Source organism: Furipterus horrens, unplaced genomic scaffold (genome assembly GCF_987537825.1).
Source record: "Furipterus horrens unplaced genomic scaffold, mFurHor1.1.pri manual_scaffold_4, whole genome shotgun sequence".
Classification (NCBI taxonomy): domain Eukaryota; kingdom Metazoa; phylum Chordata; class Mammalia; order Chiroptera; family Furipteridae; genus Furipterus; species Furipterus horrens.
Genome location: NW_028327174.1, coordinates 203,356,393 through 203,374,918, shown reverse-complemented (window position 1 = coordinate 203,374,918; position 18,526 = coordinate 203,356,393). Strand labels below are relative to the sequence as shown.

The following is an 18,526-nucleotide window of genomic DNA, read 5'->3' as shown; positions in this document are numbered from 1 at the left end:
AAGTATAATTATAATTAATGATAGTATACGTATAATAGGAGTAACAATCAGAAATTTGAACAAAAATATCATAGAATTTTACTGGAAATTAAAATTACAAATGTGAAAATATTTAAATAAATTTTTTCTTGTTGATGTAACAACAGGAATTAATTTTATCTTTATGTAATTTCAACAATAGGAGTTAATTTTATTTTAATATAATTTCAACTTACCTGAATATTTATTTATACACACAGAAAACTATTTTTAAAGCCGTAAATGAAACAAGTAGGGATCCACAGACTAACGTGCACCCCTGCGTGTTTGCATGTACCCCAAGTCTGCACCACAGGAGAGCCTCTGTGCGTACAAAGTGGCAAATGCGAGCCCATCGCTCCGATGAGCGTTCGTGCAGCCGCGGGGCCTGCGCAGCGCAGTGTGTGTATCGTGTGCAGCGTGGTCATGAAATAATGAGAATAAGCGAATACAAACATACTATCAGGCTTTGCCGCCAATTGTAAACTTGTATGTAATTAAAAATGCACATAATAAACCAAACTTGGTGTCATTAGAAAAAGGTGTGAAGTTGGGGTTTTGCAGGGCCCTTCAGAGGTCGGGGCCCAGGGTGCGCACCCGGTGCTCCCGCCGTTAAATCCGCCTCTGGGTCCGCTAGCGGGGGGCACAGGCCGGACAGGCGCTGCCGAGGCCGCCGTGCCCCGGGGGCCACAGGACGGGCACCCAGGGCCTCCCAGCGCCGCGTGCAAAGGCCCCGCTTCTCCTCCTGGGCAGGCGACTCCCTGACGTACCACAAGGACAGTGCGTTCTCCACCGAGGACCAGGACAGCGACGGGCATCCCGAGAACTGTGCGCAGCAGTACCAGGGAGCCTGGTGGCACAAGGACTGTCACGTGTCGAACCTGAACGGCCGCTACCTGGGGGGCGCCCACGGAAGTTTTGCGAATGGCATCAACTGGAAGTCGGGGAAAGGGTACCACTACAGCTACCGGGTGTCGGAGATGAAGGCGCGGCCCGCGTAGCGCAGGCAGGAGGCTGGTGTGTCTTCGACCAGGCCCCCAGCCCTCACGAGGAAGGGGGCGCCAGGCCCTGGGTCCCTCTCCCCGCGGAAATGAACAGCTTTATCCTGCTCCCTGCTCTGTCTCAGGGACCCTCAGCGCACGCCCCTGACAGACTGCAAGCCCCCTCGCCCCGCCTGCCAGGATCAGAGGGACGGATAGCCCACGACCGGTTCTCAATGAAGACGCTGGCTCACTCCCTGGGCACACGCGGGTGCCGTCACGAATCGCACTGTGCTGGTCCCTGGTCATGGGCCCATGTCCGCACACGCGTCTGTGTCCCCCTGTGATGTGGCACCGTAGGAAGTTTCTGGTGGCCTAAGACGGGTGTCAGCAAAGCGGGGCCTATGGTGCCTGTGTGCCAATGAAGTTCAAGGGCACGCGGCCACCATGGTGTCCCCATGCCCGTGGCTGCGATCTGTTGTCCCTGGCATCCTCCAGCTGCAGGCAGAGCAGAGCATCAGAGACAGGGACCATGTGACCACAGGACCCAAGTTATGTCCTAGCCAGGTGTCCGGTCCTGTTTCAGCCTCCTGGCCACCCCGGCTCTTCTCTCAGATCCACACGCCCAGGCCCCCGGTTCCCCCGTGAGACGTGGTACAAAGGAAACCACGTGTCTGCAAATCCCTCACCACAGAAACGGAAGCGCAATCAGGCAGGAGGCAGGGCCGCCCCGAGCACAAGGGTGAGGGCGAGACCCCGGTTGGCTGGGCGTGTCCAGGGCGAAGCTGCCCGTCGGCCGAGCTCAGACGTGCAGGTGTGAGACGCCTCTTCCAGGCAGGACGCCTCCGCAAGGAGCCTCAGTCACTGAGAACACAGCAGCCCATCGCTGGCCGCAGAGAAGGTCCCCACATCCGCGCCTCCTCTCCTCCAGGCAGGGAAGGCCAAGGCGGCCCTTCTCCCGCCGTTGTCACGGGACGCGCTGTTCACTCAGCCGATGAAGACAGAAGACACAGGGCCCACACCCCCTGCCCCGGGGGCGCCCAGCGTGCAAAGCCCTCTCTGGAGCGCAGGTGAATCAATTTGCCCTCAGAAGGAGCCCCCCATCTCACCGGAGAACGAGGCACTTCCGCAAGGCCTGGGACACAGGCTCTGTGGGCGCCCGGCTCCCCCGGCACCGCCTCACGCCCCGTCTGGTTGAGTGGCTTCCACACCGAAGGGCCAGTGCAGGGGACGTTGACAGAACCTGCGCAGACCCCACCCCCACGCCCCGTAGGACGGCCCACAGCGCTCCGTGCAGTCTCCCAGGGGAGACCCCAGGCCCTGGGCCGACCCGCGTGGCTGCCGCGTCTCAGGGCCACACTGGTGCTGCGGCTGCTGTGACTATGGCCGTCCACGCACGCGTCTTAAACAAAAACTGATGTCAGAGAGCAGCCCTGCTTGTCGCGTCTACGATCACTGGCCGGGGCCTGGCAGCCAGAGGGCGGGGAGGGTGGAGGGTGGCCGCGGGATGGCAGCGCGGCCTCCAGCCCTGGCCGGTGCGGCTCTGCGGGCGGGAGGGCCGTCATGTGCGCCGTAAGGTGTGGGGTTGGTTCCCGGCTGGGACACGTGCCCAGGTGGCAGGCTTCGTCCCCAGTTGGGGGCGTGTGAGAGGGCAGCCAATCGATTCTCTCTCTCTCCCCCCCTTCCTCTCTCTCTAAAAGCAATGAAAGACGTCCTCAGGGTGGGGATTAAAAAAAAAAAGTGTTGTCTCCGATAACTTGGCCGTCCCATGCAAGGCAGAGCCTGGGACCCAGAACTTGGGCGGAGGGGTCTGCGCCATCTGACCCGGAAAAGCAGGACTGGGGAGGACGGAGCCCCTCGCAAGCGGGAAAAATAAAGAATCCAGGCAGCCGAGGTCTTGCAGCATGAGAATTTTCCAGAACAGTTCGGGACCCCAAACAGGGAGAGGTGGGGTTTGCAAGAGCCCTGGCATCACACAGGCCGAGAAGTACTGTGACTCCCCTGGTAGGTGACCGTCCTTCCTGCCAGCCTTCGTGAGGTGACAGGGTAAATCAGTAGGAAATCCAGGTGAGACATCTTCAGAAGAGGGGACGAGGGGACCAGGAGCCAGGACAGGGACGGGCCAGGCGTGCCGGGTGGCGGCAGGAGGGCCCACCCCGGGCCCGCAGCGGACCGCGACCTCCGCACACACACACACACGCACACGCATGCCCATGTTGTGTTCCAGCCCTGACATGTGAGGGCTGTTTGTCACGTTGCTGGCTGTCACTGGCCTTCACAAAGAGGTGCCTAGGTAAGGGCCGGGATGCGGGGAGGGGGCGGGGGCGGAAACCTGGGTTCTCGTCCTGGCCTGAGCCAGCTTTGCCCCCATCAATTGTTTGAGCCCCACTTGAGCTATTTATTTGGGCTGTCACTGTCACGGTGATTAACCGGCCATGTGGGTGGGGGCGTGGACAGCGATCTGGTTCCCGGAGCTCAGAGACGGCGGGGACGCTCACCACCCACCCCAGCGGGGGCAGAAGTCCCACCAGGCAGGCGTGAGAGCCAGGGACCATCTGGAGCCGTCCATCTCTGCCGACGCAGGAAGCTCAGCGCCCCCGGAGCCCCGCGCCGTCCACAGCCGGAGGGCTGTTCTTGTTGGAACATCGATCACCAAATCTGAGAAAGAGAAAATGAGGCGCAGCTGCCGGGCCCTGGTCTCCTGCAGAGCGGGGACCGCGCCTCCGAAGCTCCTGACAGTCCCGTGGGTCCCTGCTTAAAGCCCCGAGGGCATGAGAAGTCGCTGCCATCGGGGACAGCGTGCAGGGCGGCCTGGGGCTTGTGCAGGGCGGCCTGGGGCTTGGTCAGGGACACCGGCAGCTCCTCCTCCTGTCGGAGCTGCCCCGCGGGAGCTGTCGGCAGGAAGCTGCTGTCCCCGTATCCTCAGCACGGCCTCCGCTGGGCCCGCGGCCAGGGCAGGGCGGTCAGGGACGCATCCAACCCACGGAACAGAAACAGAGGCCCACCGCCGAGTGTGGGACAGGCTAGCAGGCCCCCCGCACAGCGGCTGCGTAGCTCGGGGTTCCCTGTGTGTGCGCAGCTCAGGCGTCCTCCGTGGCCTGATGTCGTCCTGTTGCCTGAGCGGACGGGGGCTGGGCCCGCGGCCCCGTGTCTCCCGGAGGTGTGAGCGGCGAGTCTGGTCTGCACCACTGCGCTCGGCGGCCTTTCGCTCCCAGCACCCCGTCGTCTTTCACGCCCGTGTGGTTCCGACGGGCCAGAGGGTCCGGGCCATCCCGGGCTTGCCCTGAAACCAGCCCACCTGTGGTTCCTGAGCCCGACCACCCATCAGAACCACCTGCGAGGCCCAGAAAGCAGCACGTGCCGGGGGCCGTCGCAGGCCCACAAAACCCCAACCTCACGGGCGACTCCAAGGATCCGTTTTGGGAAGGCTTTCTGTTGCCGCTCACGGTGAGCCAGAGGAGGAGCGAACGGAGGGGACAAACAAGCCTGTCCCCAGCCCCACGTCCAGGCCTCCGTGGGCCCCCTGTCCGCAGTTCCTCCAGCCACTCCGCAGAGGACCAGACACGGACAACCCAAATCAAAGGTCACTTCAAGGATCAAGAAAACGCCGAGTTGGCATCAGGTTAATGACAGCGACCCTCTTTGTGCCTTAAAGAAACTGTTGCTTGGTGGCGAGGTTCAGGGTTTTCCTTTTCCCCAAACGGTGTCCCTTGTCGGGAGGAAAGTCCCCTCCCTTCCAGCTGGCAGGCTCACTGGGGAACTTACTTCTAGAGAAAACTCCACCGGCCGGAAAAAGCTTGGCACACAGAAGCGCTCATGCGAGCGCCCGACCCAGGAGTGCGACCACTTCCTTCCTCAGACAGGTGCCACGTGGCACTAAAACTGCTAACAGTGCGGGCTCCGGGGACGTGGGAGGGCCAGCCCGTGAGCCGTTGAACTGGACGTGTGCGCTTACAGTTCCGGTCACAACCAAACTGAACTCTGTAGAAACAAACAAAACATGGACCAAGCTCAGAGGTCCCCTTGGTAAGCCCTCAGGGCGACCAGGAGACAGAGGAATGGCCAGGGCAGGGCGTAGCGGACACAGAAAGCAGAGGCGGGTGCGTGTGGCCTCTTCGCCGCGGCCGGGCGGGAGCGGGGGCAGCCTCGCGGCCGGCAGAGCTTCCCTGGCGACCGGCTTCCCAGGTGCGTAGACCGCATCCAGGCTGGCGTGGAGCAGAAAGAAAGAATAAAAATGCAGAAAAGAGCAGGCGAGACATGGGGCGTGGTAACAACACCCACGTGCCCCTGTGTGTGACTCTTTGGGGGCGGGGCAAGAGGACCAGGCTCACAGGCAGCCTTGCCCGGACCTGTCCTGGCGGAACCCCCAAGGTCGAAAGCAATCTTAGAAACAGAGATCCGGTCAAGCTGGCGGCGCAGGCAGACGCGGCCGCCTCTGCACACAACCACATCAAAATACAACTAAAGCAGGGAACAACCATCACTCAGAACCATCAGAAATCAAGTTGAATGGAAGTCTGCCAGCTACGGAATTAAAGAAACCACACCCATCCAGACGGGCAGGAGGGGCGCAGACGTGGAAGGCTGGTCTCTCACTCACGTGTGGCGGATAAAGATTTGGGAGGGGTACCTCGGGAGCAAGGAGTCCCAGCCCCAACCAGGTCTGCCAGCCCCAGCCCAGAGTTCCAGTGTCAGGAAGATAAGTCCCCACAAATTCTGGCTGCAAAAACCAGCGGGGATTGGGTTGGTGGAAGAAACTTCAGGAGCCCCAAGCAGTTCCTCTTAAAGAGCCCGCACACGGACTCACCTGCTCAGACTCACTCCCTCTGAGCTCCAGCGCAAGGGTAGCAGCTTATAAAGCCCCAGTGGTGCACAGGGAGGAACTGAAGTGTCTGGCATCAAGGCAAGCAGAGGCCATTGTCCCTTTTATGAACCCTCCCCACCCCAAACAGAGCCAGCAAGCTGGAGCCATATCCGAGGCTCCATCAACCTGGCTAACTCTGTTTCACCCACCTTGGAGATCCCCAGAGACTCCACCCCACCCAACTAATGGGCCCACCCAAGCTGCTTTTTATTATGAATGGCTGGTCTTGGCTCAGGCTACACAATTTCCTAAATCCTCTCACACAAGCAACAGCTGGCCTCAGGGAGCCCCAGGCCCAGCACTAGCAGCAGCCAGCCTAGATTCACAGCCTGGCTTCACCTGGGAACCTCCACACCCAGCACAGGTAGCAGCCATCTCAGGTTGCTTTACAGCTCAGGCAGGGTACCCTGGTAAAAACACAGGTGGGGCCTGACCTTGGCCTGCACTACCTGGGAAACCCCAGGGCCAGCACACCCAGTGGGCAGCTACAGACCACGTCAGAGCACCAGCGCCCTGACCCTGCACAGCTGATCCTCCACCGAGGGTGGAGGTTGGTGGTCACTGGTCACAGCCAGTCCTTGCAGCTGCCTGGCCTGGGTAAATCCCTCCCAGTGACCTGTGAATAGCAACCAAGGCTCAGCTACAAGAGGAGGGTGTCCTCAGCCCACATGAAGGGTGCACCTCGAGTACCCAGCTTGGGTGATAGGGGAGGCTGTGCCCCTGGACCCCACAGGACACCTACCACATTAGGCCACACAACCAAGACATGGAATCAGAGCAGCTCTACCTAATACACAGAAACACACACAGGGAGGCTCCCAAATTGAAGAGGCAAAGAAACATGGCCCACGTGAAAGAACAGAACAAAACCCCAGAGAAAGAGCTAAACAAAACGGAGATAGCCAACGTATCAGATGCAGAGTTCAAAACACTGGTGATCAGGACACACAGAGAAATGATTGAGTATGGCCACAAAATAAAGGAAGAAGTGAAAGTTATACAAAGTGAAATAAAGAAAAATATACAGAGAACCAACAGTGATGGAAGGGAAGCTGGGATACAAACCTATAATTTGGAACAAAAAGAAGAAATAAAATTTTCCCAAGACAGAAAGAAGAAAAAAGGATTTTTAAAAAAATGAGGAGGCTTAGGAACGTCTGGGACAACTTTAAACATGCCAACATCTGAACCATAGGGGAGCCAGAAGGAGAAGAGAAAGAGCAAGAAATTGAAAGCTTATTTGAAAAAATAATGAAAGAAAACTTCCCTAATTTGGTGAAGGAAATAGACATACAAGTCCAGGAAGCACAGAGAGTCCCAAACAAGCTAGACCCAAAGAGGACCACACCAAGACATAATTAAAATACCAAAGTTTCAAGATAAAGAGAGAATCTTAAAAGCATTGAGAAAAAAAGAAGAGAGTTACCTACAAAGGAGTTCCCATAAGAATACCAGCTGATTTCTCAAAAGAAACTTTGCAGGCAAGAAGGGACTGGCAAGCAGTATTCAATGTGATGAAAAGCAAGGACCTGTAACCAGGATTACTCTACCCAGCAAGGCTCTCATTTAGATGGAAGGGCAGATGAAGTGCTTCCCAGACAAGGTAAAGCTAAAGGAGCTCATCATCTCCAAGCCATTATTATATGAAATGTCAAAGGGACTTATTTAAGAAAAAGAAGATCAACACTATGAACACTAAAATGACAACAAATTCACAACCTTCAACACTGAATCTAAAAAATAGAAACAAAATCTAACTAAGCAAACCAGAACAGGAACAGAATCACAGGTATGGGGATCATTTGGAGGGTTATCAGCTGGGAGGGGGGAGGGGGAGAAATGGGGAAATGGTGCAGGGACTAGAAGCATAATCGGTTGGTACAAAACAGACAGGGGGGAGTTAAGAATAACATAGGAAAGGGTGAAGCCAAAGAACTTACATGCACGGCCCATGGACATGAACTAAGGGGGGTGGGATTTCTGGGGGGAAGGAGGTACTGGGCGGAGGGGGTTCCATCGATTTTATAATCAATGAAATATATATATATATTTTTTTTTTTTAAAAGAAAAATCTTAGAAACAGCCACATAACACAAGACCAAGTCAGTCAGGAACGAATTTAAAATCAGATTTATGAGACTTATTTGTAACGGACCAGATTCTTAAACATTACAAGACTATAAAATATCCAGCCTGTCCAGATCCCTGACTCCGAAAGCCATAAATCTATGACGCTCATTACACTCCCCATTTCTGGGCTTACCTCTGAGTCCTCCCGCATTTACGAGACGCTTGTCTGCTAGGGAAGAAAAGCTCTGCCATGGGCCCCGGGGGTATGGTCCTCCCTGCCCCCCCCACAGCCCCCCAGTCAAGTACCCCAGACGCCAGGATGAGACGCTCTGCTGCCCGTCTCCCCAGATCCTCTCCCTTGAAACGTCACTTGTGACTTGCACGCATGACCGGCCCATAAAGGTGGATCGCTGGAAGGTGTTCATCGCCACGTGGCCGTCACTCTTGTAGCCACCACCCAGAAAAAGAAACGGCACAGTGCCAGCACCCCAAGGCCCGCTGCGCCCCTTCCTGGTCATGGAACCCCCTGTCTGCCCCCAAAGGCAGTCACCCTCCCGTTGTCCTGCCTGGTTAGGGGCTAAATACTGCGGGTTATTTTTATGTTTGAGAACCACTCTGTGGGAAGGGGCGTCAGCATCCCACGCCCTTGGCTCTGGCTTCTCCAGGTGCCCCGCCCCGCGCGTGGCTGCCACCGTGTGCTGGGCGTCGCTGGGTGGCGGTCCATTGCCTGGACGTCCTGGCCTTTGACGCCCACCCTCTTCCCAATGGCATCAGGGTGGGGGTCACAGTGTGGCTATTGCGAGGAGCCTGGTCACACCCATGGGCCCACATCAGGGGTTTTCACGTCAGAAAGCCCACGGGCCAGGTTGTGGGAGTGTGCGCTTCTTCAATAATAAGAGCCCCAAACTATTTTCCCCGTCAGTAACGTTGATTCCCACGGCTACGGAGGTAGATGGGAGTTCCCTTGAACGGGGCGTCCCCGGCGCTCAGTGGGGTCAGTCACTAGTCTTAGCCGCCCAGGGGACCATGTAAAAGCCTCTCGTTTGGTGACCGTTTGCATTTCTCCAAGAACTGATAAAGCGGAGAAGCTTTTCAAAAATGTGTTGGTCCTGCAGGTATCACCTTTGTGCAGGGTGTTTACATCTTCTCCACATTTACGGAGCTGTCGTAAGTTTTCATGGGCTTGTTGGAGTTCTTCAGCTATTCTGGGTGTGAAACTGTAGTTTTAAAGTGAAAGAACAGGGTGTGGTGGGCAGAATAACATTCTGCCGAGACCTCCTGCCCTGGCCCCCAGAGCTGGGGGTGTGGCCTCACAGAGCTAAAGGGACCGGCAAGTGTAACTCCATCCGGGGACCTTGAGTCAGAGGGGGGAGCCTGAGTGGCCCTGGGACCCCAATGATCCCACGAGCCCTCCGAACTGCGGGCCCCTTCCCGGCTATGCTCAGAGGCAGACGTGGCCGCAGAACGGGGTTGCAGGCCTGACGTCGCGAGCCTGGAAGCTGGAGGGGGGTGCCCCGAGCCAAGGCCTCCCAGGTGGGAAGGGGAAGAACACCGAGCCCACAGGTGCCCCAGGCAGGAGCCAGCCCACTCTGAGCCCAGCGATGTCAGACTCCCAGCCGTTAACACATGTCAGTCCGTGGGAGCCCCTGGGTTTGCGGCCATGAGCTGCGGCAGCCCCGGGAAATGGATCCGGAGGTGTCACTGAGTGATCTGTTCCCTCCGTGACTTTCCTTGGAGTCTTTGGAGGTGCTCTGACTTTCATGGGGTCAAGTGCGTCCATCCTTCCCTGGGCGCCCAGGGTTCTGAAGTCCCGGCTAAGAGAGACTGGGAACTTGTCCCGGCCGCCCGGCTGGCCTGGTCACCTTTACGCACCCAGGCGTGTGCGGGGCCGGGCTGCTGCTGCGCCCTGGCTGCGGACAACCGGCGGACCCCCCGCTGCTGAGCGCACATGGACCGGAGAGGGGTGTTCTTGGGGGGCAGCGGGCCCACAGCACCCACTCTGCCCTGAGGAAACCCTAAATGTCCTTGCTTAATGCCCCCCACCAAGTTTTTTAAAGATTTTACCCATTCATGTATCTTTAGAGAGAGGGGAAGGGAAGGAGAAAAGGAGGGAGAGGAATCAATTGGTTACGTCTCCCACACACCCGGACCGGGGTCCGAAACCACAGCCCGGGCCTGTGCCCTGACGGGGGATCAAACCCGCGACCTTTGACTTTGCGGGACGAGGCCCAGCCCACTGAGCCCCAGCCGTCAGGGCCACTTCCCCTTCTTTAGTGAGAGGCTTCCAGGCTCGCACTGTGACCCTTTGAAAGATGTGTGGAGATGCTGTGAGTCAGGAGGGGTGAGGGGACTTTGGGGCGAGGGAAGTACTGCCCCATGTCAACTAAGGTCGTCCCTGGAAAAGCCACCTGCCCTCAGGGACACCAGCGGTCTCAGCTGCGACCGGGGCCCCCCCCGACTGTCCCTGACCGAGCCAGGGCGGGTGCCACTGCTGCTGAGCAACTTGGGGAAAACGCTCCAAGCGGCCGGCGCTCAAGAAATGCAGGTTAAAGCCAGGAGAAAAGCCACGAAACCAGTCTGTGAGAAAGCCAGGCTTCACTAACCACGATTCTTCCTTCTGGGGAGGCTGGGGGGGGGGGGGCTCAGACGGGGCAGGTTTTACATGGAGGAGGCGGAGTCAGGGGTCGCAGGCACGTGTGGTCGGGTCCTTTGCTGGGGACAGAAGGAGGCTCCCAGAGCCGCGGTGCTGGGGGGCAGAGCAGCCCTCCCGGAGGCCGGCCCGGCGCTACGCGGGCCGCACCTTCATCTCCGACACGCGGTAGCTGTAGTGGTACCCTTTCCCCGACTTCCAGTTGATGCCATTCGCAAAACTTTCGTGGGCACCCCCCAGGTAGCGGCCGTTCAGGTTCGACACGTGACAGTCCTTGTACCACCAGGCTCCCTGGTACTGCTGCGCACAGTTCTCAGGACGCCCGTCGCTGTCCTGGTCCTCGGTGGAGAACGCACTGTCCTTGTGGTACGTCAGGGAGTCGCCTGCCCAGGAGGAGAAGCGGGGCCTTTGCACGCGGCGCTGGGAGGCCCTGGGTGCCAGTCCAGGCCCGGGCTGCCCGGCCGTGCGCGCTGAGCGTCGCCAAGTCCGGGGCGCAGCTCCTGTGGCCCAGGGGCACAGCGGCCTCGGCAGCGCCTGTCCGGCCTGTGGCCCCGCTAGCGGGCCCCCTGCCTCTTAGAGGAGAGGCCACACTGCCCGAGATGCCCCAGGCCGCTCAGGGGACACAGAGCGGCACTGCCTGATCGTCTGTTCCATCATCATCCTCCATGGTGATGAAGGGTCACACCCCTCCTTACGGGACTTTGTACCCCCGGCCGTCTCCGTGGGGACGAGCAGGCGTGGGCCACGCTGCCCTAACGGTGGATGAAGACGCCGTGGGGAGCAGAAGCTGCCGCCCAGCACCGCCCAGCGGACGCAGAGCCAAGACCCCGAGCGGCGTTCGCTCTGCTCCCGGCCCTCGCCAGCCCGGCCCGACACTCACCGGCGCTGCCCTCCGCAAAGGCGCCCAGGACCAGCTTGTACTTCTCGGCCTCGCTCCCCAGCCTGAACGACCGGTACCTGGCAAACTGGTGGCCGCCCTCGAAGTCCAGGAGGTCAATGCGGAGCTCACTGGTTCCTGCGGGCAAAGGTGTTCAGGTCCCCGCACGAGGCGCCCTCTGCCTCTGGAACCTGGCTGCGTTTCTAGGGACTATTTGACTTTGGCATCCAGGGTCCTCAAGGTCATAGAGAAAGTCCTTGGTTATTAAGGGAGTGTGGACTCCTACTCCCACGGGTCCTTCACCAGGCCCCCAAGTCCCCACTCTCGTCCCTGGGGAGAAGGTGACGCAAACACAGGGGCCGTGACGTCACTCACGGCCCCGTGTGGGAAACCGCTCTTCCTTCGTCTGGAGTGCTATCCTGGGACAGGGTCATGGGGAAGCGGGGAGGGAGCAAAGGACGGGCCTAGCGACACGCTGACCCTGGCACATAAGCCAGAGGCTGAAGACGCTATCCTGGCTCCAGACTTCCCAGGTGGGTCCCCTTAGTAGCTGGCAGGATGGGGTGGGGGCAGCTTCCCTCCCCCTGAGCCCCCGCTTCAGGGTAGGAGACACAGTGGGAGGTGAGGTCAGGGCTAGGCATTGGGCTGAACCCCCAAAACCCACAGCCTCTGACACGGACAGTCAGCGTCTAAGAGAATCCACATCCCAGCTTGTCCCCGTAAGCATGCGTGGTGGAGGCGGGGCTGTCTTCCGTCCCAGGTGGCTCAGGTCTAAGGTCAGAGCACGTGGGTCTCAGGGCCCCGCACCCCCAAAGAGCCCGGCCCTGGGCCTACCCTGGGCAGTCAGGGCGTGGATGTTGTCATTGCCCAGCCAGAACTCCCCCAGCTGGCTGCCGAAGCCCCGCTTGTACGCCGCCCAGTCCCGCTGGAAGTCCACGGAGCCGTCGCTCCGCCGCTGGAACACCTGTCGGGGCCGGGGAGCAGGAGGCCGCCTGTGGCTGACCAGCACCGCGGAGCACCACCTTGCGGCCGCCTGGGCCTCAGCACAGACCGGGGGTGCTCAGGCGGTGCCCACAGGTGACACAGGAGGACGTGGGGGCTCAGAGACAGTGGGGATCACTCCCAGAGCCACACGGCTGGAGGGGACAGGCTCCCTCCGGGCCTCGCCCCGCGGCCTGGCTTCACGGTGAAAGGGGGGTAGCCGAGACCAAGGGGATGGGACAGCTGGACAAAGGCCACAGAGTGCGCCTCCTCCCACCAGGCAGAACCCTGTCAGTGAGGGCCCCGGGCACGGCCGCCACGGCCCCAGGCCCGCAGAGCTGCTGATACCCCGACACTCACAGCCCAGCCCCCGCCGTCGGAGTCCATGTCGCACAGCACGGTCAGCGGCCGGCAGTCGGGCAGGTAGATGGTGTACCAGCCGCTCAGGACGTGTCCCCTGGTGAGCAGCTCCTTGCAGGTCCGAGGGCCTGGGGAGGGGACCGGGGCGCGGCTGCTGTGGCAGGGGCACTCTGAGGCCTGGGACAGACAGGGACCCCCTCCGCCCCAGGCCACCCCACCCCTAGGGCGCCCCATCTTGGTCCTGGGGCATGGGCCACCGGGGAATGTTAATGGCGCCTCCAGGAAACCGTCCTTGGACCACACCAGAGTTCCTAAGCACGTGTGGCCTATCCTTCAAGCAGCTGAGGAGGAAACGGGGCTGTGGGTCATCGGGGTCCTGCCCCGTCTGTCTGTGAGCTGGCCTTCTGACAGACCGCCCCCCAGCCAGGAGCAGGTCCAGCTCAGGTACCGGGCAGTGGCAGGTCAGTCACCTGTGGCGCAGGACTCGGGCCGCGCGGGGTCTCCTGTTGGTTGTGAGAGAGGAGAGGACACACAAGTCACACGAATGGAAACCAGGGTCCCCGTCCTTCTCAGCCCCAACGGCTCCATGAACACCCGACAGAGAGAGGTCTTCCCGGGACACACAGCACCCAACCGAACGAGCGGGTCACGGACTCTGTCCCTGGGGGAGTCAGGCCCCGCCTGCCTGAGCTCCGCCCGCTGAGCCTGGGGTGGCCTGCGGCTGACCGTCAGCCCTGCCCCCCAAAGTAGGGCCCGGACCGGGGGACGGCCATCATGTCCAGGGCCGCCCTGGTCCACCCGAGCTCAGCGCTGAGTCCGGCAGAGTCCCTGCTGGGGACAGCACTGGGGGCGGGCATTTGGCCCCAACCTTGCACTTTTTACTTGTGGACAGAGCAGGAGATGCCTTTTCTGATTTTCATAAAATGTGTAATACATGAGCGTGAATCAGAAAATAAATAGTAAATTGTCCACATTCAGGCAATCACGTGGGTCTGTGCTGGGCTCGGAGCCTTCACCGACGGTGACAGCAAACTGGGTCACCCCAAGGTCTCCCCAGCCACTGCCCCCGCCCCCACTGCCTGGAGGGACGGGGACTTGAAACCCTCCCCCAGGGGACTGTGCTGGACATGACTGAGGCTCCTGGGGAGGCCTTCCCCGCACAAAGCCGGCCATGGAGCCCCCGGGACGGCAGGAGGAGCTCACCTCTCTCATCACAGGCACCCTTCTCTCCACGGGCACCCTTCTCTCCGGGAGCACCCGTCTCCCCGCGATCTCCTGCAGAAGACAGGACGAGAGGGCCGCTGATGCCCAGGGCACCTGCTCAGTGGGACCCAGACCGTCCAGCCAGGAACCCCCCCGCCCCCCACTGCCCTGCTTTCTCGAGGTGCGTGGAGAGGACCCCGAGCCTGCTGCTCCTTGCTCGTCGCCCTGTTGGCTACAAAGGTGTTAACGTGGCAGGAACTCCGGGAACTGGACGGGGACCCTGAGGCCAGGTTGCCGTCCCTCTGTCTGTCTCCCCTTCTGTCCCTCCTTCCTTCCGTCCTCTCAGTTTCTGTCTCTCTTTCTGACACTCCGTCTGTCTGTCTCTTTCTCTCTTTGTGTTCGGTCTGTCTTTCTCTCTCATTTCCCTGTGGACAGACTCCAGGGGTCCCACTCAGGGGTCGTGGCTCTCGGTTGGGTTGTTACCTTTGGGCCCCAGGGGCCCTGCCTTCCCGGGGACTCCAGGGAAACCCCGTTCTCCTGCAAATTCCAAACACACAGCATTGAGGGAAAGGCAAGCGAACAATTCTCCTTGAGAATCTTCCCAGGGGTGAAGTCCTGACCCATCCCTCCCAGCCCCCGTGACCCTCACATCGCTGCCCGGGGACAGCCTGGCAGAGACCCCAACTGGTGGTGACGGAGCAGCCGGCTGCACAGTGCAGAGCAGGATGGCACCGGCCCTCGGGCCCCAGGGCGTCGGCCAGCAACCTGGGGTCCCTTCAGGGTTCCGGCCTTTGACCTCTGGGTGCCAGCCCAGGGCCACCGCCTGCACAGAGCTCCACTGTATAGTCAGGGACCTGGGACAAGGAGCGCGGCCTCGGAGACCCTGTCACCAGGTCTCCATAGGACATGGCGAGCCCCCCCCACCACCACGGTGGTCCCTGAGGGAGGAGCCGGCTCTGCACTCTGTCCGAGCCCCTGGGCCCCCTGTGGGGGCTCTATCCATCTCCAGAGAGACGCCACGGGCCATGTGGAGGCCCCTGAGCCTGGACGCCTCTTCGAGCATGTGTCCCATCTCCAACGTGAAGTCCCTGCCGGCTGCTGTCCCCTGCCCGCCCAGGCCCGGGAAAGCCAGCACCGGATCACATGTCCTGTGACAACGGGCCCAGACGTGAGCCCACAGGACACCAAGGCCTGGCCTGTTCTCAGACCCCGGGCGGGCGCTGGCTCTGAGCAGGGCGGGTCCCAAGGCCCCACCTAAGACCTGCAGGGACACGGACCAGCTTGGCGTCTAACCTGGCAAGGACGAGGGCTCGGGGCCCGCCCCCCCAACCCCCAATCCCGAGTACGCACCTCTCCCTCCAGCGGCGCCCGCCTCTCCCTTGGGCCCTGCGGCTCCGGGCAGCCCTGGGCAGCCTCGCAGAATAGAGAGCTTGTCGGAGGCCTCCAGACCCACCAGCTTCACCTCTGCGGAGAAGCACAGTGCACCCGTCGGTGTGTCTGCCCCGGGCCCAAGCACCTGCGGAGCTGGTGACGGGAGGCCCCGTCTGGGGGCGTCTGCCACCATGGCGACCTCGGGCCCCGGCAGACGGCTGTGGCCAGAGCCACCTGCCTCTGTTGGAGGGTCAGCCTGGGAGTGAGGTGCCCCGCCCCCACTGAGGACTGGTCTGTCCTCCCGCCGAGGCTGCTGGGCAGGCAAGGAGGGGACGCAGGGCTGGGCCCTGGCCTTGGAGCCCACCCTGCACGTTGGGGTTGGGTGTCCTCAGGCAAGTCACCCACCCCTCAGGGCTTCCGTGCCTGGGCTGCAACAGGAGAAGAGAAATAAGGCTTTGGGGAGGAACGGAGTCGATGATGCAGGATTTCCAAATCTTAGTAACCTTCCGGGCATTTAGGAAGAGCTTCATAAACAGTAGGTACTTCCAATAAATAGCAATTATTTATTAGGAAGTTGGGGGATTTGGGTTCCTCTCACTGCTTGGGCACGTGACCTTGGAACGCCTGAGTTGGGAGGGGTCCGCCCAGGTCCCTCCGACCCAAGGACACGGGGCCAGCTCCGGCAGAACTGGAGCCAGAGCTCTGCCTGCTCCTCAGAGTTTGCGTGTGCGGCTCACCAACTAAAATGGCCTCGGGAGAGACGAGCTGGGGACTCGGGGAGACGCAGTGCCTCACCGGGGACCCCGCTGCTGGTTTCGGTGCCTCCTGCCTCTACTCTGCCCGCGCAGAAGCTGGAGGGCACCGGCTGTGCCTCCGTCCTTAGGCCACCATGTCACCAGGCGCCCCTCGGGGGCGGGCCTGCCCTCGGCAGCAGCCTCTCGTGGGCTGTGGGCCCACTCCACCTGCCCAGGAACCAGAGGGAGACCCCGCTCCCTTTGGACCCTGAATTTCCTGGATCGGAGTCTGGGTTGGGGGCCAGAAATCTGCATTAACAGCCCCAGGAAGCACGGAAGCCCCTGGGCTGGAGTCTCAGGGCACCTGAGCAGGAAGCCCCAGGAGGCCACCGAGAAGGCAGTTCCCTCTTCCTGGTGGCCGCTGAGACCAGCAAAGCTCCGTGGGGCTGTCAGGGGCCTGGGGGCCAGCAGACCCCGACGCCCGCTGCCCCTCCCCCTCCCACCTACACGAGCTCGGGCCGCCGGCACCCCGCCTGAGAGAGGGCCGTGTGTGGAGACGCACCCCGCGCGCTGTAAGTGGGCAGTGCGTGGAGCGGCCGCAGCCGGGACCGGGGCGCTCGGTCCGTCTCACCTGGACACGTGTCGGCCTGCTGCGCGGCCAGGGCCTTGACACACAGGAGCAGGAGGAGCTGGCCCGCGGGCCCCAGGGCCAGGGCGACCCGGCTCAGCGACATGTCCTCCCGTCTTTGGCCTCCAAGAGCGTCTGGAGCAGGGAAGTCAGCCCCACGCCGGCCAGTTTCCCAACCCCCAGGGCGACGCCCAGTTCCTAAGAACTCGGGTTACAGCGGGGTCAAGAAGGGTGTTCCCTCCCCTGGGCCCCACCAAGATGTCCACGTAACAGGCTCCCTTCCCCAAGCAAGGCCACCCCGTGTGCCTGCGGGAGGGCCCCGGACCCTCGGCCGGGCAGGGTCTGCCTCGCCCGTGGCCTCAGGAAGGCCCAGCCTGGCCCCTCCTCACTGGCCCCCTAACCCGAACAACACCCGAGGCCTTGGCGGGGGGAAGCGTAGGGTGGCTGCAGATACCACCCTCCTCATCCGGTTTTCAGAATATTCCAGGTCTGCGCCAGTCGTTGGGCTGAGCCCCCAGGACGTCCTGAGCCTTACGGACACCGGGCTGTGGTGGTGGGGGGTGGCCTTGTGGGAACTGCTCAGGGGCAGAGATCGAAGTCAGGGCGCCTGCAGCCCTGGGGTCCTGGGGCTGCTCATGACACCCGAACGGAGGACGTGTCCTGCTCCCTCGAGCCCCTGAGGCTGCGCGTCACAGCTCGTCCACACTGTGGGTGGGGGTTCCGGGACACGCAGCAGCGGTCACTTAGGGGAGAAGAGGGTGCGACCAGACGGGAGAAACAGAGCTCAAAACTCCTCCGGGCCAGTGAGAGGGGCTGCAGCCCAGCCACTCATGGTCCCCAAGGAGGAGACAAATGGGGCAGCCAGGGCAGAGGGGACAGGGGGCCGTAGGTCCCCTCCTCGGGCACCGCAGTGACCCTAGACTTTACTCCCGCCTACTGAGAGAGCGGAGCAAGCAGGGCGCACCGCCTTGGGAGCCGGTGAGTCCCCTGCGCTCCTGGGGCACAGCCTGTCCCCGGCGTGGGTGTGACCTCGTGCATGGGAGGCAGCCGCTCCGGGTGGGCTCACTTGGTGGCAGGCGGGACAGGGACTGAGACAGCAAGGTCGATGCATATCAGGTCGATGTTGACAAGTCCATCAGATGGCAATTTAATGTCCCTAAGAGGAGGTGGACCTAAAAGGATGGAAGAATGCAAGGTTTTCTCAAGTTCAAACAGCAACTGATTGACACCGTTGGATCAGGGAAGGTCATCTGACTTCTGGGGACGGCAGTCTAGGCATTTGGGGCCGTCTGTCCTGGGCGTGTGAGCCTACAAACGGTAAGGAAGAGGTTTGCTTGAAGGCGTAGTCAGGTTCACCGTGTTGGAGCATAGAAATCTGAAGAGGGTTCACCAGCCCCTGGGGTCTCTCTGGGCCGGCCGCCAAAGACAGCTGAGGGGCTGATCAGTTGCCTTGACAATTCTGCCATGCTGAAGGTCAAAGGTTGGGGTCTAGGGCCTGTCAGGGGGGTGGGTTTGGGGATGGGGCTGAGGGCTGCACGCTCAGCGTAAGGCCGAAGCATCAGGAGTCAGCCCCACGTGGACCCTGTGGGCTGATTCTGAGACATCTAAGGGTCCCCAGGGGAAACTCAGCTTCCAGAATCCCGTCAGGGTCTTCCTCCATCGCTAGCGCCCTCAGGGTCCTAGCTGGCGCCGACAGAAAGCTTCTCCCGGGGAGAAGGATACCGTCCCAGGACCCCGTGGCCTGGAGGGCGTCTTGGCCCAGGTGTGACCGCAGCCACGCTCCCTACAGG

At 61.0% G+C, this 18,526-nt stretch overlaps 1 protein-coding gene across 1 annotated transcript; it reads right to left on the bottom strand.

Annotated features, from left to right (window-relative positions):
• Positions 1-10,510: 10,510 nt before the first annotated feature.
• On the bottom strand, positions 10,511-16,893 carry LOC150013912 (ficolin-1-like). Its single transcript, XM_090276040.1, has 9 exons — positions 16,740-16,893; positions 15,354-15,467; positions 14,487-14,540; positions 14,040-14,075; positions 13,271-13,303; positions 12,801-12,928; positions 12,294-12,423; positions 11,463-11,597; positions 10,511-10,965 (listed from the first exon to the last, which is right to left on the bottom strand). The coding sequence occupies exons 1-9, from the start codon at positions 16,840-16,842 to the stop codon at positions 10,718-10,720; spliced, it is 981 nt and encodes a 326-aa protein (XP_090132166.1). The 5' UTR covers positions 16,843-16,893; the 3' UTR covers positions 10,511-10,717.
• Between the last annotated feature and the right edge of the window lie 1,633 nt (positions 16,894-18,526).